This window comes from Polyodon spathula, chromosome 2 (assembly GCF_017654505.1).
Source record: "Polyodon spathula isolate WHYD16114869_AA chromosome 2, ASM1765450v1, whole genome shotgun sequence".
Lineage (NCBI taxonomy): Eukaryota > Metazoa > Chordata > Actinopteri > Acipenseriformes > Polyodontidae > Polyodon > Polyodon spathula.
The window spans coordinates 45,778,927-45,794,905 of NC_054535.1; the positions used below are offsets into that span (position 1 = coordinate 45,778,927).

The 15,979-nt window shown below is 36.1% G+C and overlaps 1 protein-coding gene across 6 annotated transcripts in view; it reads left to right on the forward strand.

Annotated features, from left to right (window-relative positions):
- The window catches only part of LOC121297203 (general vesicular transport factor p115-like), a 29,491-nt gene extending 18,488 nt beyond the window's left edge, over positions 1 to 11,003 (forward strand). For all 6 annotated transcript variants that reach the window (XM_041223345.1, XM_041223362.1, XM_041223368.1 and 3 more), the window contains 11 exons: positions 1,366 to 1,476; positions 1,585 to 1,703; positions 2,069 to 2,250; positions 2,556 to 2,677; positions 2,988 to 3,126; positions 3,452 to 3,615; positions 7,785 to 7,853; positions 8,625 to 8,723; positions 9,074 to 9,178; positions 9,627 to 9,842; positions 10,532 to 11,003. In XM_041223345.1, coding sequence (XP_041079279.1) covers positions 1,366 to 1,476; positions 1,585 to 1,703; positions 2,069 to 2,250; positions 2,556 to 2,677; positions 2,988 to 3,126; positions 3,452 to 3,615; positions 7,785 to 7,853; positions 8,625 to 8,723; positions 9,074 to 9,178; positions 9,627 to 9,842; positions 10,532 to 10,600 — 1,395 coding nt within the window. In that variant the 3' untranslated portion in view covers positions 10,601 to 11,003. The remainder of the gene's footprint in view (positions 1 to 1,365; positions 1,477 to 1,584; positions 1,704 to 2,068; positions 2,251 to 2,555; positions 2,678 to 2,987; positions 3,127 to 3,451; positions 3,616 to 7,784; positions 7,854 to 8,624; positions 8,724 to 9,073; positions 9,179 to 9,626; positions 9,843 to 10,531) is intronic.
- The last annotated feature ends 4,976 nt before the right edge of the window (positions 11,004 to 15,979 follow it).

Sequence of the window (15,979 nt, forward strand, 5' to 3'; positions counted from 1 at the left end):
GGGTTGGTCCCGAAATAACAGGCCTGTTCTTAAACACCCAAACGAAACACAAAACACGTACACTTGTCCACAGTGCATGCTAAAGTGCTCATGGTGTAAATACAGTTCTTTGTGAAACAAAGTGCAGCAGTGTCCGGTAAGTGCTGGACTGTAGCGACAGCTCTGGATCGTGTTATCTAATAAATAATAAACAGTACAGTTAGACTTGTCAAAACAAACAAAAGCTAAACACGTTTTTTTTACTTTCGTCCTTCAGTGTTTCGCGTAACCATGAACAAAGGAACAGATCACCAAGCTACGTCCCCTATTTGTACCTGCAGTTAGGCACTTGAAGGCAAACATCTATGTATGTCTCCCAGAAATTACATAAATGAAAAACATGTATAACAATGTGTTTTGCATATACCAATTTACCACCTTGTCACAATTTGCAAGAAAACCAATTGGATGTCAAAAACCGCTGAAAGAATTGATAAAAAAATCAAACCGATCGTAACCAACTTGCATCCCTATTGGTCCCTGTTTTTTACGAAGAAATGGCAATGGCAGGGAAAAGTAAATCAAAAAAACGCACAAGAAAAACATTTAACTAAAACTACTATATGGCATCCTATGTTTTTTTGTTAATTCAGTGGTGTAAAGTAAGACCTGTTCTTTCTTCTGGGATTTAATGAAGTTGCAAGTGAACGAATATTCGAATACTTGTCTGAATTTTGTGCGGATGTTCGAACATGAACACCATGTTTGTCACACTAGGACATTTATCATGTTAACTACTAATTTGTTGTTCTAAAATAACTTGCACAACTGCTGGTGTGATGGGGTGTTAATAATGTGTTTTTCAGTATGAACCAGATTTTTCTTTTTAAATAGTATACTATTTCACCAAAAAGATCTGTATTGAATGTGTATGTGATGTATGTTTATTAAGTGAAAGATAAGCTAAAAGTACTGTATATTGTCAAGGCTGCAGTATGCCACAGAGACAAATCTGGTTTATCGCCATGCTTTTTGTGTATTTGTTTAATGCATACTTCATTAGCTATAAATTAAATATAAATTTAATAAATTAAATTCGATTTGCTCCTTTCGAAGCAAATCGAATGTCTTGTGGTGCGTTCATTTTTCAAGGGATTAGTTTTACATGCAATTTAAAAACTCAGTTCTTTCTTCTGTGTCTTGAATATGACATAGCACATACATACATTCCTCAGGCTAATTGTAGTGGTCCATCTAATCTCATTTGTAACATGTAATAGTTTGTTTATTTACCTTTTTAAAATACTGTGTCTCCAGAAATTCCGAATGTTGGTCACAAAACAAAGATTGATATTGTGTTTTTTTTTTTTTTTTTTTTTTTTTCAGGGCAGCAAGGTTCAGACAAGAATTGGTTTGCTTATGCTGCTTTGCACCTGGATAAATAACTGCCCAATTGCCGTCACTCACTTCTTGCTAAACCAAGCTAATATTCCTTTTGTATCCTTTCACGCACTGTAATTGTTGTTCATTAAGCCTTTTCAATTTAACAGAAAGTATTTTTGTATTGATTTAGAATTGAGGTGTCTCCTTAACAGCATTTCTCAGCTAACCGGTCAGATTTCAGAGAACCTTGGGGAAGATGAACAGCTGGTCCAGGGCTTGTGTGCTCTCTTGCTGGGCATCTGTGTCTACTACAATGACAACTCATTGGAAAACTATACCAAGTATGTGCTTCCTTATTCTATAACCAATGTTAGAAAACTGATATGATATGGAATTATACCTGTCATATGTGTATGTATGTATGTATGTATGTATATATATATATATATATATATATATATATATATATATATATATATATATATATATATATATATATATATATATATATATATATAGTGAAACATGGCAAAAATATGGAAATGCTATGCAATATAAGTATGGTGAAGATTGGCTTATGTAACTCAGTGTGACAGTAGTACAACTCAAAAGGTTTTTAAATTAAGTTACTTCACAGTGTTTTACATCTAATATCAATAAATTTTTGTGATAATTGATTGGTACATGTTTGCCTAAACCCCCACAGAGAAAAACTGAAACAGCTGATTCAGAAAAGGATCGGGAAGGAGAACTTTGTTGAGAAGTTGGGGTCCAACTGCAAGCATGAACTGTATTCGCGGGCAGCTCAGAAGCCACAGCCAATCTTTTCCAGTCCGGAGCAAATGCTGTTTGACCATGAATTTACCAAACTGGTAAAAGAACTAGAAGGTGAGTTTTCAAAGATAAGCATTTCTAGAAGCACTCTTACCCGAAACCTACAAAAAAACCTTTGTGTCACAACACCAAAGTTATAATTGTTGCAAGCGTTTTTATATTGTATTTTATATTATTAAACACTTTTTTAGTGGTTTACCCTCCCAATATACAGTTTGTTATAGATGTTTTCCTTTATACATTAGCATATAAAGCCTTATTTTAGCATACATCTGATCTTGCACTGCACATCAGTGTATATTTTCTTGTGGGTTTTCTGATTTATATTATCAAAAACGTAGCAATTAATTTGCTTGCAGCTGTTATAACAAAAGCTGTGCATAAGTCCAGTGAGGAGGAGAAGAAAGAGGAAGAAGTAAAGAAGACACTGGAGCAGCATGACAGTATAGTGACACAGTACAAGGAACTCATTAGAGAACAGGTACTGTAAATCAAATGGCTGTGTTGGAATTACCATGTGTTTTTTATGGTCTCTTTTGAAGTACAGTTTTTGTCTACTACAATGAACATGTAATATAAAATCCCAAGTGTCTCTCACCAAATGAAATACATGTACAGATATGACCAAAAGTTTTGCATCACCCTATAGAATGATTTTGCTTCAAGTCAAATATAACCTGCTGAATAATGTTATGTTAGCATATTGAATTACATACAGAATTAGAGACACCTTTTAATTACGGAAGTGTTTTACAATGAATAGTAGTTGACCACCTCTTTTCCTCCCACAGGATGCACAAATAAATGAGCTCAAGACGCAGGTCTCTTCTATGAAAACCCAGAATGAACAGCTGCAAGCTTCACTGACACAGCAGTTATCACAGATACAACAGCATAAGGACCAATACAATGTACTCAAAATAAAGCTAGGTACAGTACATATACTTCCTTTTTTCTTCAAAAAACATCAAGTTTTTTTTATGAAAATTATGTTATTTATAATTTATTTAAAAAATAAATAAAAAAAAACTACCCCCCCACCCCCATCTCATAAAATAAAACAAAACAGGCCTAAATGAATGGGGATTTATTAATAATTTGTTCATCGTATTGCTGGCTTGCTGATTTCTAAATAGAAGTGTGGATGTAAGGTTGTGCAGTCTGTTGAATGGATTTTAGAGATCTACACAGCTTATATGAATGAAAGACTAGTATTCAGGTGTATAAAGTAGTTTTTTTTCTGCCTGATCTCCAGGGAAGGATAGCCAACAACATGATGCCCTTGGTGAGGAAGCTCAGGTGAATGGGGTTCAGTCAGAGGAGTTGAGCAGGCTGCAGGAAGAGCTAGAAGAGTTGAAGAAGCAGCATGGGCTGTTACAAGGCCAGCTGACAGAGAAGGACTCTCTCATTGAAAAAATGGTAAGTGTTAACCCTCCTATTAGGTTTCCAATTAGCTTAAATGCTATTTTTCTTTTCATTTTCTGTATAATATTTTATGATTTTTTTCTAAGTTGGAGTCTTGAACTTGAACATGAACTTATACACAGAAAACAGAACCTTTTAAGATGTTTATTTCTTTTTTTAGAACAGGTCATGTGTACAAATAAGATGTTTCGGGTCACTGTGACCCATGGCATTTATGTGTGTAGATTTGTGTGCAGGAATAAAACAAACTTCTTCAATTTTTTCTTTTATTATTATTATATTTGTATTGTTATCTCTGGAAAGGGCTGCACCTGTCTGGAGATATTTATAAACAAAAAACAAACTCTGGATGGATGGATGGATAGATGGATGGTGCAAAAGCATTCAGACCCCTGACCAATTCTCTCATATTACTGAATTACAACTAGTACATTGAAATTTCGCTCTGTTTGATATTTTATTTTTAAACACAAACTCAGAATCAATTATTGTAAGGTGACATTGGTTTTATGTTGGGAAATATTTTTTTATTTATTAAGAAAAATAAAAAACTGAAATTTTGCTTGCATAAGTATTCAACCCCTGTGCTGTGGAAGCTCCCAGTTTGCACCGATGAAAGAAATTGCCCTAACGAGGACACAATTACCTTACCATTGGCCTCCACCTGTGAACCATAAAAGTTGCTGTCACATTTTCTGGATAAAAACCCCACTGTTGAAGGATCATTGGTAAGGCTGTGAATCTGAAGGAAAATGAAGACCAAAGAGCATTCTACAGAAGTTAGAGATAAAGTAATACAAATGCATATATCAGGGAAAGGGTACAAAATAATATCCAAGTGTTTGAATATCCCAGTGAGCACAGCTGGATCAATAATCAGGAAGTGGAAGCTGCATCACACCACCCAGGCACTGCCAAGAAAAGGCCGTCCCTCAAAACTCAGCGCTCAAACAAGGAGGAGACTTGTGAGAGAAGCCACAGAGAGGCCAATAATCACTTTGAAGGAGCTACAGAGTTCAGTGGCTGGGAGTGGAGTAATGGTGCACCAGTCAACCATATCAAGAGCTCTGCATAACACTGGCCTGTATGGGAGGGTGGCAAGAAAGAAGCCGTTACTCAAAAAGTACCATCTGAAAGCACGTCTGGAGTTAGCCAGAAAGCATGAGAGTGATCCAGCTGCGATGTGGGAAAATTTTGTGGTCAGATGAGACCAAGATAGAGCTTTTTGGCCAAAACTCAAAGCGCTATATGTGGTGCAAACCTAACACTGTCCATACCTCAAGACAGTGAAGTATGGTGGTGGCAGCATCATGCTGTGGGGATGCTTCTTAGAAGCAGGGACTGGGCATCTTGTTACAATTGAAGGAAGAATGGATGGAGCAAAATACAGGAAAATACCGCAAGAGAATCTGCTTCAGTCCGCTAAGAAACTGAAGCTTGGGAGGAAATTTGCCTTTCAGCAGGACAGTGATCCCAAGCGCAATGCCAAAGCAACATTGGAGTGGCTCAAGAACAAAAAGGTGAATGTCCTACAGTGACCCAGTCAAAGTCCTGATCTCTGTCCCATTGAGAATATGTGGCACTATTTGAAAATTGTGGTCCACAAGCATCATCCAACCAACCTGGAGTAAACAACCTGGAGTAAATCTGCCAAGAAAAATGGGCCAAAATCACTCCGACGCTGTGTGCAAAGCTGGTACTTATTTACCCCAAAAGACTTAAAGCTGTTATTGCAGCGAAAGATGGCTCTACCAAATATTAATGTGTGGGGGTTGAATACTTATGCAAGCAAGATATTTCAGTTTTTTATTTTTCTTAAATATTTCCCAACATAAAACCAGTGTCACCTTACAATAATTGATTTTGAGTTTAAGCGTTTCAAAATAAAATATCAAACAGAACGAATTTTCAATGTACCAATTGTAATTCAGTAATATGAGAGACTTTTGCAAGGCACTGTGTGTGTGTGTGTGTCTGTCTATCTATCTATCTATCTATCTATCTATCTATCTATCTATATATCTATATATATATATATATATATATATATATATATATATATATATATAATCCATCTATCTATCTATATGCATATATCTCTACAAGGCAGAGCCTAATTTTCTCTGTCAGTATTGCAACAGCATCTCGCTGGTAAAGACACTCCAAAATGAGGAGCTACCAGGTTGGAAGTCAAAGAAGTTTTATCACAGCTCCTGGACTAAAAGAGTAAAATCTTTGCAAATAAAAGACATTTAATCAATTTAAGGCTGTTTTAAATTAGTTTGAAATTGCATCAGGTTAATATGACCCAAAACATAAGAGATGTACCTAAGTTCTGAACATAATAGGAGGGTTAAAACAGTATGTTACTGGATAAGCCACCACTGGATTTTGTTAGAGCATCTAGGAATCCTCTGTGATTCCATTATCCCAGGATAACCAGATAGGTTATTTAAAAAGACCCCTTTTTAGAGTAAGTAGTGGGATTCCAAAAAATATAGTGTTACACATCTCCACATGTTGCTACAACTATTTCAATAACATACCTGTAATTTTTCTTTTCATTGTTAACATCCTGATAACTTTTTATGCTTAACTTTAAAGCCTGTTTCAAAGATAATTTCAAAATTTCTACTCTAGTGCTCTGACAGTGTAAGGATTAATGCCCACACTGTCAGACAGGTAACACAGCAATTGCTATCTATGATGTGGCACAGGACAGAAAAGCCCGAACACTTGTTATGTTTTTTGGACGCTCTACCTGCAGTGATTTTAGAGGACATATCTCACACCCCAGTCGTCAGGATGTTAACAATAAAAATAAAAATTACAGGTACGTTATTTAAACAGTTTTAGCAACTTGTGGGGACGTGTAACGCTGTATTTTTTAGAACCCTGCCATTTACTCTTAAGTCTATTTTATTTTTGTAAGTGTAACAAGAAGTAACGACAATATTTGAAAAAAATAAAATATAATAATAAAAAATAGATGTATGTGAATATATGTATGTATGTATGTATGTATGTGAATATATATATATATACAGTGGCTTGCAAAAGTATTCAGACCCCTGACCAATTTTCTCATATTACTGAATTACATATGGTACATTGAAATTTCGTTCTGTTTGATATTTTATTTTGAAACACTTAAACTCAAAATCAGTTATTGTAAGGTGACATTGGTTTTATGTTGGGGAAATATTTTTAAGAAAAATAAAAAACTGAAATATCTTGCTTGCATAAGTAAGTACCAGCTTTGCACACAGTGTCGAGTGATTTTGGCCCATTCTTCTTGGCAGATTTGCTCCAGGTTGTTCAGGTTGGTTGGACGACGCTTGTGGACCGCAATTTTCAAATAGTGCCACAGATTCTCAATGGGATTGAGATCAGGACTTTGACTGGGCCACTGTAGGACATTCACCTTTTTGTTCTTGAGCCATTCCAATGTTGCTTTGGCCTTGTGCTTGGGATCATTGTCCTGCTGAAAAGGTGAATTTCCTCCCAAGCTTCAGTTTTCAGTGGCCAAAAATCTCTATCTTGGTCTCATCTGACCACAAAACTTTTTCCCACATCGCAGCTGGGTCACTCTCATGTTTTCTGGCTAACTCCAGACGTGCTTTCAGATGGTACTTTTTGAGTAACGGCTCCTTTCTTGCCACCCTCCCATACAGGCCAGTGTTATGCAGAGCTCTTGATATGGTTGACTGGTGCACCATTACTCCACTCCCAGCCACTGAACTCTGTAGCTCCTTCAAAGTGATTATTGGCCTCTCTGTGGCTTCTCTCACAAGTCTCCTCCTTGTTTGAGCGCTGAGTTTTAAGGGACGGCCTTTTCTTGGCAGTGCCTGGGTGGTGTGATACAACTTCCGCTTCCTGATTATTGATCCAACTGTGTGTGTGTGTGTGTGTGTGTGTGTGTGTGTGTGTGTGTGTGTATATATATATATACACACACATTTACGTGTGTGAATACACATGTGTATGCATTGATGTAAATTATATATGTGTGTGTGTGTGTGTGTGTGTGTGTGTGTGTGGTGTGTGTGTGTGTGTGTGTGTGTGAATATACCATTTAAAGTATCAAGCATTCCTTGTTACCTGTTTTAGCAGGTATGAAGGAAGTGGCTTTGGATTTTAATCATAAAAATGTTTTATTATAGAAGTCAGAAGGCGCATACCCTGTGGAGAGAATAGCTGGGACTTCTGAAAACAATGCAGAGCTACAGGAGGTACCGAGCTCTTCAGATTGTGAATTATGTTGTGTTTCCTGAGGTTGGATGAATGTTTAAACAAATGCTGAAAGGTTCATTAGTTAATAGTTGCTTTCTTTTGAGGTGCAACATATTTGAACACCCGTATACTGGAAGAACAAAATAATATTTTAAACTTTTATCGGTAGTACTAAAATTAGATTTCATACTTGGTTTATAGAGCCATATGTTTTAAGGTGTTTGTAGCTGACAGTTCCTTAGATTTACTTGTTTTACCCTTCATTAGTCGCATACCTCTCAAATGGGCAGTCTTGAAACACAAACATAGATATAAAAACTTAATTTCTTGCACTGCACAGCTAAAGTTAAAGAAAGTTTTCATGCCTGACTCTCAGGGAATATATTGCACCTCCGAGGTCATTGCAGTGTCTTCTGGATCAAAGAGTACTTGTGGCTGATAGCATGATTGGTTAATGACAGGAAAGAAACTGTTGAAGGGGTCTGGGGTGCTGACCAAGGATTTTTTTTAACCTGCACACTTTACAGTTTCACTTTAAATACCTTTTTAAAAACATCTGTAGACATCCTCATGGGTTAAACATTGCTTTTAAACTCCAAACCCATTCTAACACAGTTGAAATGATTTCATGAACTATTTTATAAACTGCAAATTAATTTAATTAATCAAAGATGCAGCACATTTGCATAAATTCTGATAAACTTGTTTTTAAATTCAAACTCGAGCCATGTACTGAAAACCTCGTGTCGTTCCCCCGTCCCACCCCACAGGAACTGGAAACTTTGAGGGCCCAAGTGCAGTTCCAGTCTGCAGAGATTAGCCAGTTGCAAGCTGAGAGAGAGGAGCTTTTGAAAAAGGCAGCAACTTTGGTAAGCCACTTTTTTAGTAGCAGTTTGTGTGGACAGTAGTTACCAATATGTTCTTGTAATTCCAAGTATACTATTCTAACAACTGGTACTCCTAAACTTCAGGGGCATACAATTCAAGCAATATGTGACCTGACTGGAACAATCTTGTTTCCTGTGTGCAATGTTAAATACAGGAAGCAAGACTGCTATCTGTTGCTTCATCCATTGTTGTATTATGTAGTCTGACCCTGCAATTGACCATCTAATAACTAATTAAAAAAAAAAAAAAAAAAAAAGTATTTGCTATGATTTTGGGGTTATTTCTGGACTAAAGGTTTAATTTGTTTCGTTGTTGCAATATTGTTTTTCAGGCAGTATCAGCACCAGGAAACACAGACAGTGCTGCAGCAACAGCCAGAATTACAGAACTGGAGAAAAGGCTCTCAGAAGTCACAGTCGAGACAGAAAAAATAAAGGTTAGTTCACAATAACTCGCAGAAAACTGTCTAAGTAAGACTTGTATGCAGAGGTTCTAGTGAAATCACTTGTGCTTTGTTTTAGAACTAAACAAAGGATTGACAAAGAACACATTTAAACATGGGTCAAATGTGGCCCTTTTCACAAAGCATAAATGCATTTTTTTGCGGTATGCAAACCAACAACAGTCTAGATACATTATCATGAGAATCCAACTTTTTTGTTCATCAAAATGATCTGAGAAAGTGTTTTTAAAAACATTTTTAGGATATTTTCCAGGATCATTTAAATATATTTTGAGATTATGAAACCAGTTTGTTCATTTGGAGCTTTGTCTTAATTTCATTAGGAATCTTTACGTTTTTGTTGCTAACTAAATTTGGTTTTGAATAATATTCAACATTTCCAGTAACTTCCATTTATACTGTCATGCCTGTTTTCATATAGGATGAAGGAAAGATGTGGTCTGACTCAAAAGCGGCTTTGGAGCAGCAAGTAGCCACAGCAAACCGTTCAGTAGCTATTCTACAGAATGAGAAGAGCAAACTTCAGCAAGAAGTAGCAGAATCTAAAAAGGAGCAAGACGACCTTCTTATGCTGCTCGCAGACCAAGACCAGAAAATTCTAACACTAAAGGAAAAGCTAAAAGAATTGGGAGAACCGGTATGATGCTATTGTGTTTTTATTTAATTTTTTTATTCTAATTCTAATTTAATTTTTTTTTTTTAATCCCTCATGTCTCGAAACTTACTATAGTTGACTGCCAGCACACGCCTGATAAGTTAGGGCATTTATAAGGATGAAATACGTTTTCTTTTAGCTGGAGCTTTAAACTCGTTCCCATTGTTAAAAAAATCCTGGTTCCAGGATCAATTCCAATAGAGTGGTTTTCATGACTTGATCAGTGTCCTGGGGAAGGGAAGAATGCAAACCAATTACAAATAACACACAGCATTTACAATGCAGGTGATTCACCTGTTACATTCAGAATTGCCCTCAGTAAATTTAGAGAGAGATTTTAGAGTTTACCATACTTTAACATGATTAAACAAGTTGTGTTGGTGTTTTTTTGTTTTTTTAAAAACAGTGCTTTACCATACTTTTGGTTTTATTACATTTTGCTATGCATTTACCAAGTTTTATAAGGGTGCTTACCTGTGACAGTTTGACAAGCTTGTTTCTTGTTTCTGTTTTTGCAAATTATTTGTTATAATTTGTCAGTAAGTTAAGAGGCAAATTTCAGGCTGACTTTCAGGAATTGCCCAGTGACGAACAAAAAACAACAGTGTGCTATATTGAAGAGTATTTATTTGGTATTACGTGTACCTGAGTAGTATTTTTATTGTACACAGATTGAGGAGGATGACGACCTAGACTGTAGAGACCAATATGATGACGATGAAGATGAAGAGGATGATTAATATTTCTTTCTAAGAAAAGGGCATGTGTGAGAAGAGAAATACATTCTTATAAAAATGACAACTCCATCACAGTAAAGAAGAGGAAAATCAAGGGGTGGTTCTTGAGCTGAAGTTGTTGAATGGTTGCAAAATACACCACGTTATCCACTTCAACATTAATACACTATTTTAATTTTATTTTAATAAGAGTTAGACAACCTTGCAAAATAGAAAGAAATTATCTAGCCATTTATTATGAGATTGGAAAAGCACGACTGCTAAATATTTTCCATTGCCCTTTATTTTAGCAAATTGTTTACAGATCTCATTTGATGTTTTATGTTTGTCTGGAAAAAAATGTCTCTTTTTTGGCATATGTCACAGGTATTAAAATGCAACAGTAATAAATTACTTTGAAGGCAAATCTGGATGAAAATAATGCTATCAAGAAAAGAGTATTTTAAAGCTTGTAAGCACATATTCTTTATTTGTAACTGTGGCTATACCAGATCCTTGAATTGACAGTCTCATTGAAAATAAAGATCACTGCCTGTTCTTGGGAGAATATGTACAAAAAGTGTGCCACCTTTTAAAAAAGCTGCATTACATAGTTGGCTGTACAATGCCTAACTCATAATGTCAAAAGCCAACATACACAGAAGTGTGCTAGCCTGCAACTACCTGCTGAACTTTGATATGCCTCCGTTTGAAATTCTACAAACAAGAGTAATATTTTTGCAAGTTATTATAGCAGCTCAGATGTCTCCAAGTAAGAAATCTGTATCATTTATGTAATATATCGGCTTGTATGCCAAAAGGAATACAAAAATAAAAAAATACACTTGTACTTAAACAAATGTGAATATTAAGGCATTGATTAAATGTTTTAGAAATAAATGCTGAGATGTTTAATTTGGTTGAGTAGTATCAGGGTTTTTTTTATTTTTTTATTGATGATTGTTTAACATCTGGTTTCACATACCCAGATTTAGCACTAATCTTGGACTACCTTCCTTAGGTTCCAGTTTCTGGTTAGGTTAAAGGATTTAGGAAGTTCAATAAAAACACAGTTCTTCATTTGTTTGTTCAGGATGAATATGGCATATGAAGCTGTCCAAAAACATTAATTACATGCTTACTGTTATTTATTTTCCTTATTTGCATAGTCTTATAGTGAAGCATTATGTGTAACCAGATTATTGTGTACTATTCTACTTTCTACTTTTGAGGCGCTTACTGATGAACGGGAGTTACCTGTGCTTTGCTGACATCAGCTTCTGGACTACATCCCCCGGGATACATAGCGATGACTTGAGTTGTGACGCAGAGGTTTTATATAGGGATTTGCTAATTCAAACACCTTTGGCAGCAATTACAGCTGTGAGTCTGTCTGATGCAATGTAATGACGAAAATCCTTAACCCTGCCCCTGGCTTGGCTCGGCTCGCAGCTGGATTCAGATGTCTTGTGAGGCCACAGTTGCATGGTTGGTTTTCACTGGGCTCGACAGATATCCAGTGGAGAATTACCTGGATCTGTACCATACTGAGCCCTCACAGGTCTGATGTGCCAGTGAAGAAGGGGTATCAAATCATAACTTTATCCAGATTATTTCTTCCCAAATCGACCTTTTTCTTGATACCAACTAGATTCCAGGAAACCCTAGGAAACCCATTATTGGAAACCCTAAAAGCATAATCTCCTACAGCACTAAAATTAACAGACTCCGACCGGGACGGCTGTCGGAATTAACTGGATCTCTACAAACGACATTTGACTTCACAAATTGAATTCGCTTGAATTTGACCTTCTCTCCACTAAACAGGTGGAGCAATTAATAATTAGATCACAGCATACAATGAATCAACACAGTAGCAAAGCAAGCAACGTTTTAGCACATCAGCTGTGTCAGTCTGCTGCATCACATTTAATCCTGCTCAATTTAAAACATTTTATTCCACTCTTTATAAATCTGAATCGCCCGCGGATCCCTTCTTAATTGAATATTTTTTTGGGAGCCTCCCAGTTCTGGCTGTTCACCCAGAATCTAAAGCCTGTCTAGAGGAGCCTTTTGCTCCAGATGAAATAACCTAAGCAATTAGGTCAATGTCGAGTGGAAAATCTCCTGGCCCAGATGGGTTTCCCATAAAATTTTACAAGAAATGTAGCTCCTGTTTATCACCCTTGTTGAGTGTTATGTTCTCTGAATCTTTTAGTTCTCTGTCCCTACCCCCAACGGTTGCACCACGCCTCTACATCACTGTTATTGACTGCATCGTACCAACTGATATTGCTTCTTAACACAGACTTTAATCGGTTCTCTTCTCCATAACCTCCTCTGACCAGACAGGGTTTGTGCAGGGCAGACATTCTTACTTTAATCTTCCCCGTCTCTTCAATATCGTATATACTCCTTCTCCCTTGCCTGTAGTTGTTTCACTCGATGTGGAAAAAGGCTTTTGACTTGTTGAGTGGGATTACCTATGTGTTACTCTTTGGCTTTGGTCCCAATTTAATTTTATTTCATGGATCAAGCCGTTCTATCCCTCCCAATCAGCCTCAATTTGCACAAATAACATGCAATCTAAGTACTTCCCTATCCACTGGAGTACAAGACAAGGTTGCCCTCTCCAAACCTTTTTGAAATTGCCATTGAACCTCTTCCAATACCGGGGTGGAAATCAAGATGTATGGGGAGTAATTCGGGGCAGTCGAGAGCAGAAGGTATCTCTCTATGCTGATGGCCTTGTTATATATTTCTGATCCTAGCTCTTCTCTACCCCATGCCATAGCTGTATTGGAGCAATTTAGCCAGTTTTCTGGATATAAATTCAACCCACACAAGAGCGAACTGTTCCCTATTAATTCGACTGTCCTCCTTTGTCCTCTTGATAATTTCCCTTTCAAAATTGCGTCCAATAGTTTCACCTATCTGGGAATATCAATTAGGTTGCATCAACTCAGTCAAGATGAACACACTCCTTGTTACTCTACATTTTTCAACATGTCCCTGTTTTTATTACCAGAAAGTTTTTCAACACCCTAGATCGCATAGTTTCTTCATTTTATCTAGAACAAGAAATCTCCCTGAATCAACAAAGAATTTCTCCAAAGAATAAAACCAATGGGGGGTATGACTCCTTTCAATTTTACTATTGGTCTGCCAACATTCAAAATCTACTGCATTGGTCACAATCTCACCCACAGCTAGATGGGTTAGGAAATTAAATTTTGTGGAGAGTCAATGAAGGCGTGTGAAATGTTTTTGCCATGTTAAAAAAAAATGCATAAAACTTTTGAAGTAGATTTCACATTTGCCCAAGGCCTTTTGAAGAAAACGGCAATATTAGCAAATTATGACAATATGTAGTTATTATGAAAAATGCTATTTTCTGAGCACGGTCCCATTAGTTGCCGCATGCGCAGAAACATCGCTCTAAAGAAGAGTATAGTGTAACACCGGTTACTCTAGAAATACATAACATTACAACATAAAATATTATCAAGACACAGCAATATAGTACAGTAAACAAACCACCGCCATTTTTTTTTAACATGGCGAAAACCATCAACATTTTGTAAGCCTGCATTGACTTTCCATGGAATTTTTTTGCCTAACTCTCTATATACCACAATGCTTTGCGCACAGTGAGACGGAAGTCTCCATTGAAAATCAGCAGAGTCGAGTATCTTGTTAAAATGAGTATCTTTTGAAAACAACCTTCTAAATATTATTAGCTGAAGCAGTTTTAAATGAGGCTGGACTTTCATTGATTAAAATATTTGTAAACCTCACAATGTGTAGGACATGGAAACGAGGTATATCATTTGCAGCATGCAAGGTACAGTAGATTTGTATAATGATATACTGAACAGACAAGGAAGTTGTACAGCTTACTGATATTGCCTGGTGTACTGCATTAAAACATACAAATAAAACTACCCCCACTCCCTCTTTACTTAAAAAACCCCCCAAAAAACCATCCTAAATAACTTATAAATTAAAATACTAAATAAAAGCAGTTACAGATTACAAAATGACAAAACAGTGCTGTAAATGTATTCAAAATCATGTTTTAAAAATACGCCCCCTTTTTTACAGTTTAACAAGTAAGTAACAACAGTATCACAAGTTGCAGTCTTAACAGGCATAAACCTGCCATTGATTTAAATTTGAATTGTTTATACTGCAAGAATTGTGCTATAAATATAACAAACTTTCAATCATCCTTTAAAATAGATATTTGACAAACAATCCTCCCCAGCTGATTCACTGGACTGGAGGAAGGTGCTCCCTCCTGATTACATTAGGTAACAAACCTTCGTCTAGACACAAGCACATTGCTTTTGTTTTCAAACCACAAGTATGTTCTTACTGTCTGTTTTGTGCTCAAGCTGTGTATTAAGGTATTATTTGTTATAAATGTTGAAATATGCCCTTGATTAATGTAATTCTTCCCAGAGTCATCAAAAATGCTTTGAAACCACTCAAGTCTAGGAATTAAATCACAAGTGTTTAATTGAAATCTAGGTACAGCTTAAGAAGGTGTTTGTAATGTGTGTCATCCCAATATAAGCCATTTAGAATGATGACCTGTTATTTTCTGTAAACAGACAATAAAGAGCCTAAAATGAAACCAGAAATGAGCCAATAACAAAACATATACAGTTAATTTACACGTGACATTCCATTTGACTAAACCAGGTATGTGGTAAAGATATTAACAGTGTCACACTCAGAAAAATAATGTATAAACTAATAATTGTACATGGCAGACTAAGGTATACAGACACTAGCCTATTTTCCAACTTTTTTGCAATATTGTTGCCAAAAGAAACAATTAAATATTAGAGCCGATAAGTATCTACATATAAAAAAGCTAGCGAATTTCTAAAGATATTGCCCTCTGAATCTAGATCATAGTTGATATTACTAGAAGGAATGCACATATTATTACTGTCAACATATGTTTCTACAGCTTTGTCTATTTGTCTCTATTGTATATTTGTCTTGTGGGTGTAGAATCAGGGCTCTATAGAAATTGACCCAATATAAAGTGATCTCAGGTGCTACTATTACATATTCAGTACATTGTCCTGGTGGTTTGTATAAATATCGGAGGAAAACAGTTCGCAATCTGCAAGTTTACATAACTTTGTATTGGTAGTGTATTTTATAAGCAAAGCTGTCAATGTCTTCAAACCAGAGCAAACTGTCACTGGCGCTACAATCCAAGTTGGTTGCAATATTAAAGATTGATCCCACCTGGAAAAAAACACATTTATCAACTGGTTAACCTTTAAAATGTATTTCGAGCCCTTGCCAAGCATACACCACATATTTTTTAATTGGTAGTCATACATCTGTGTAGTATTTACAACATGTTATTCTTTTTCTGTT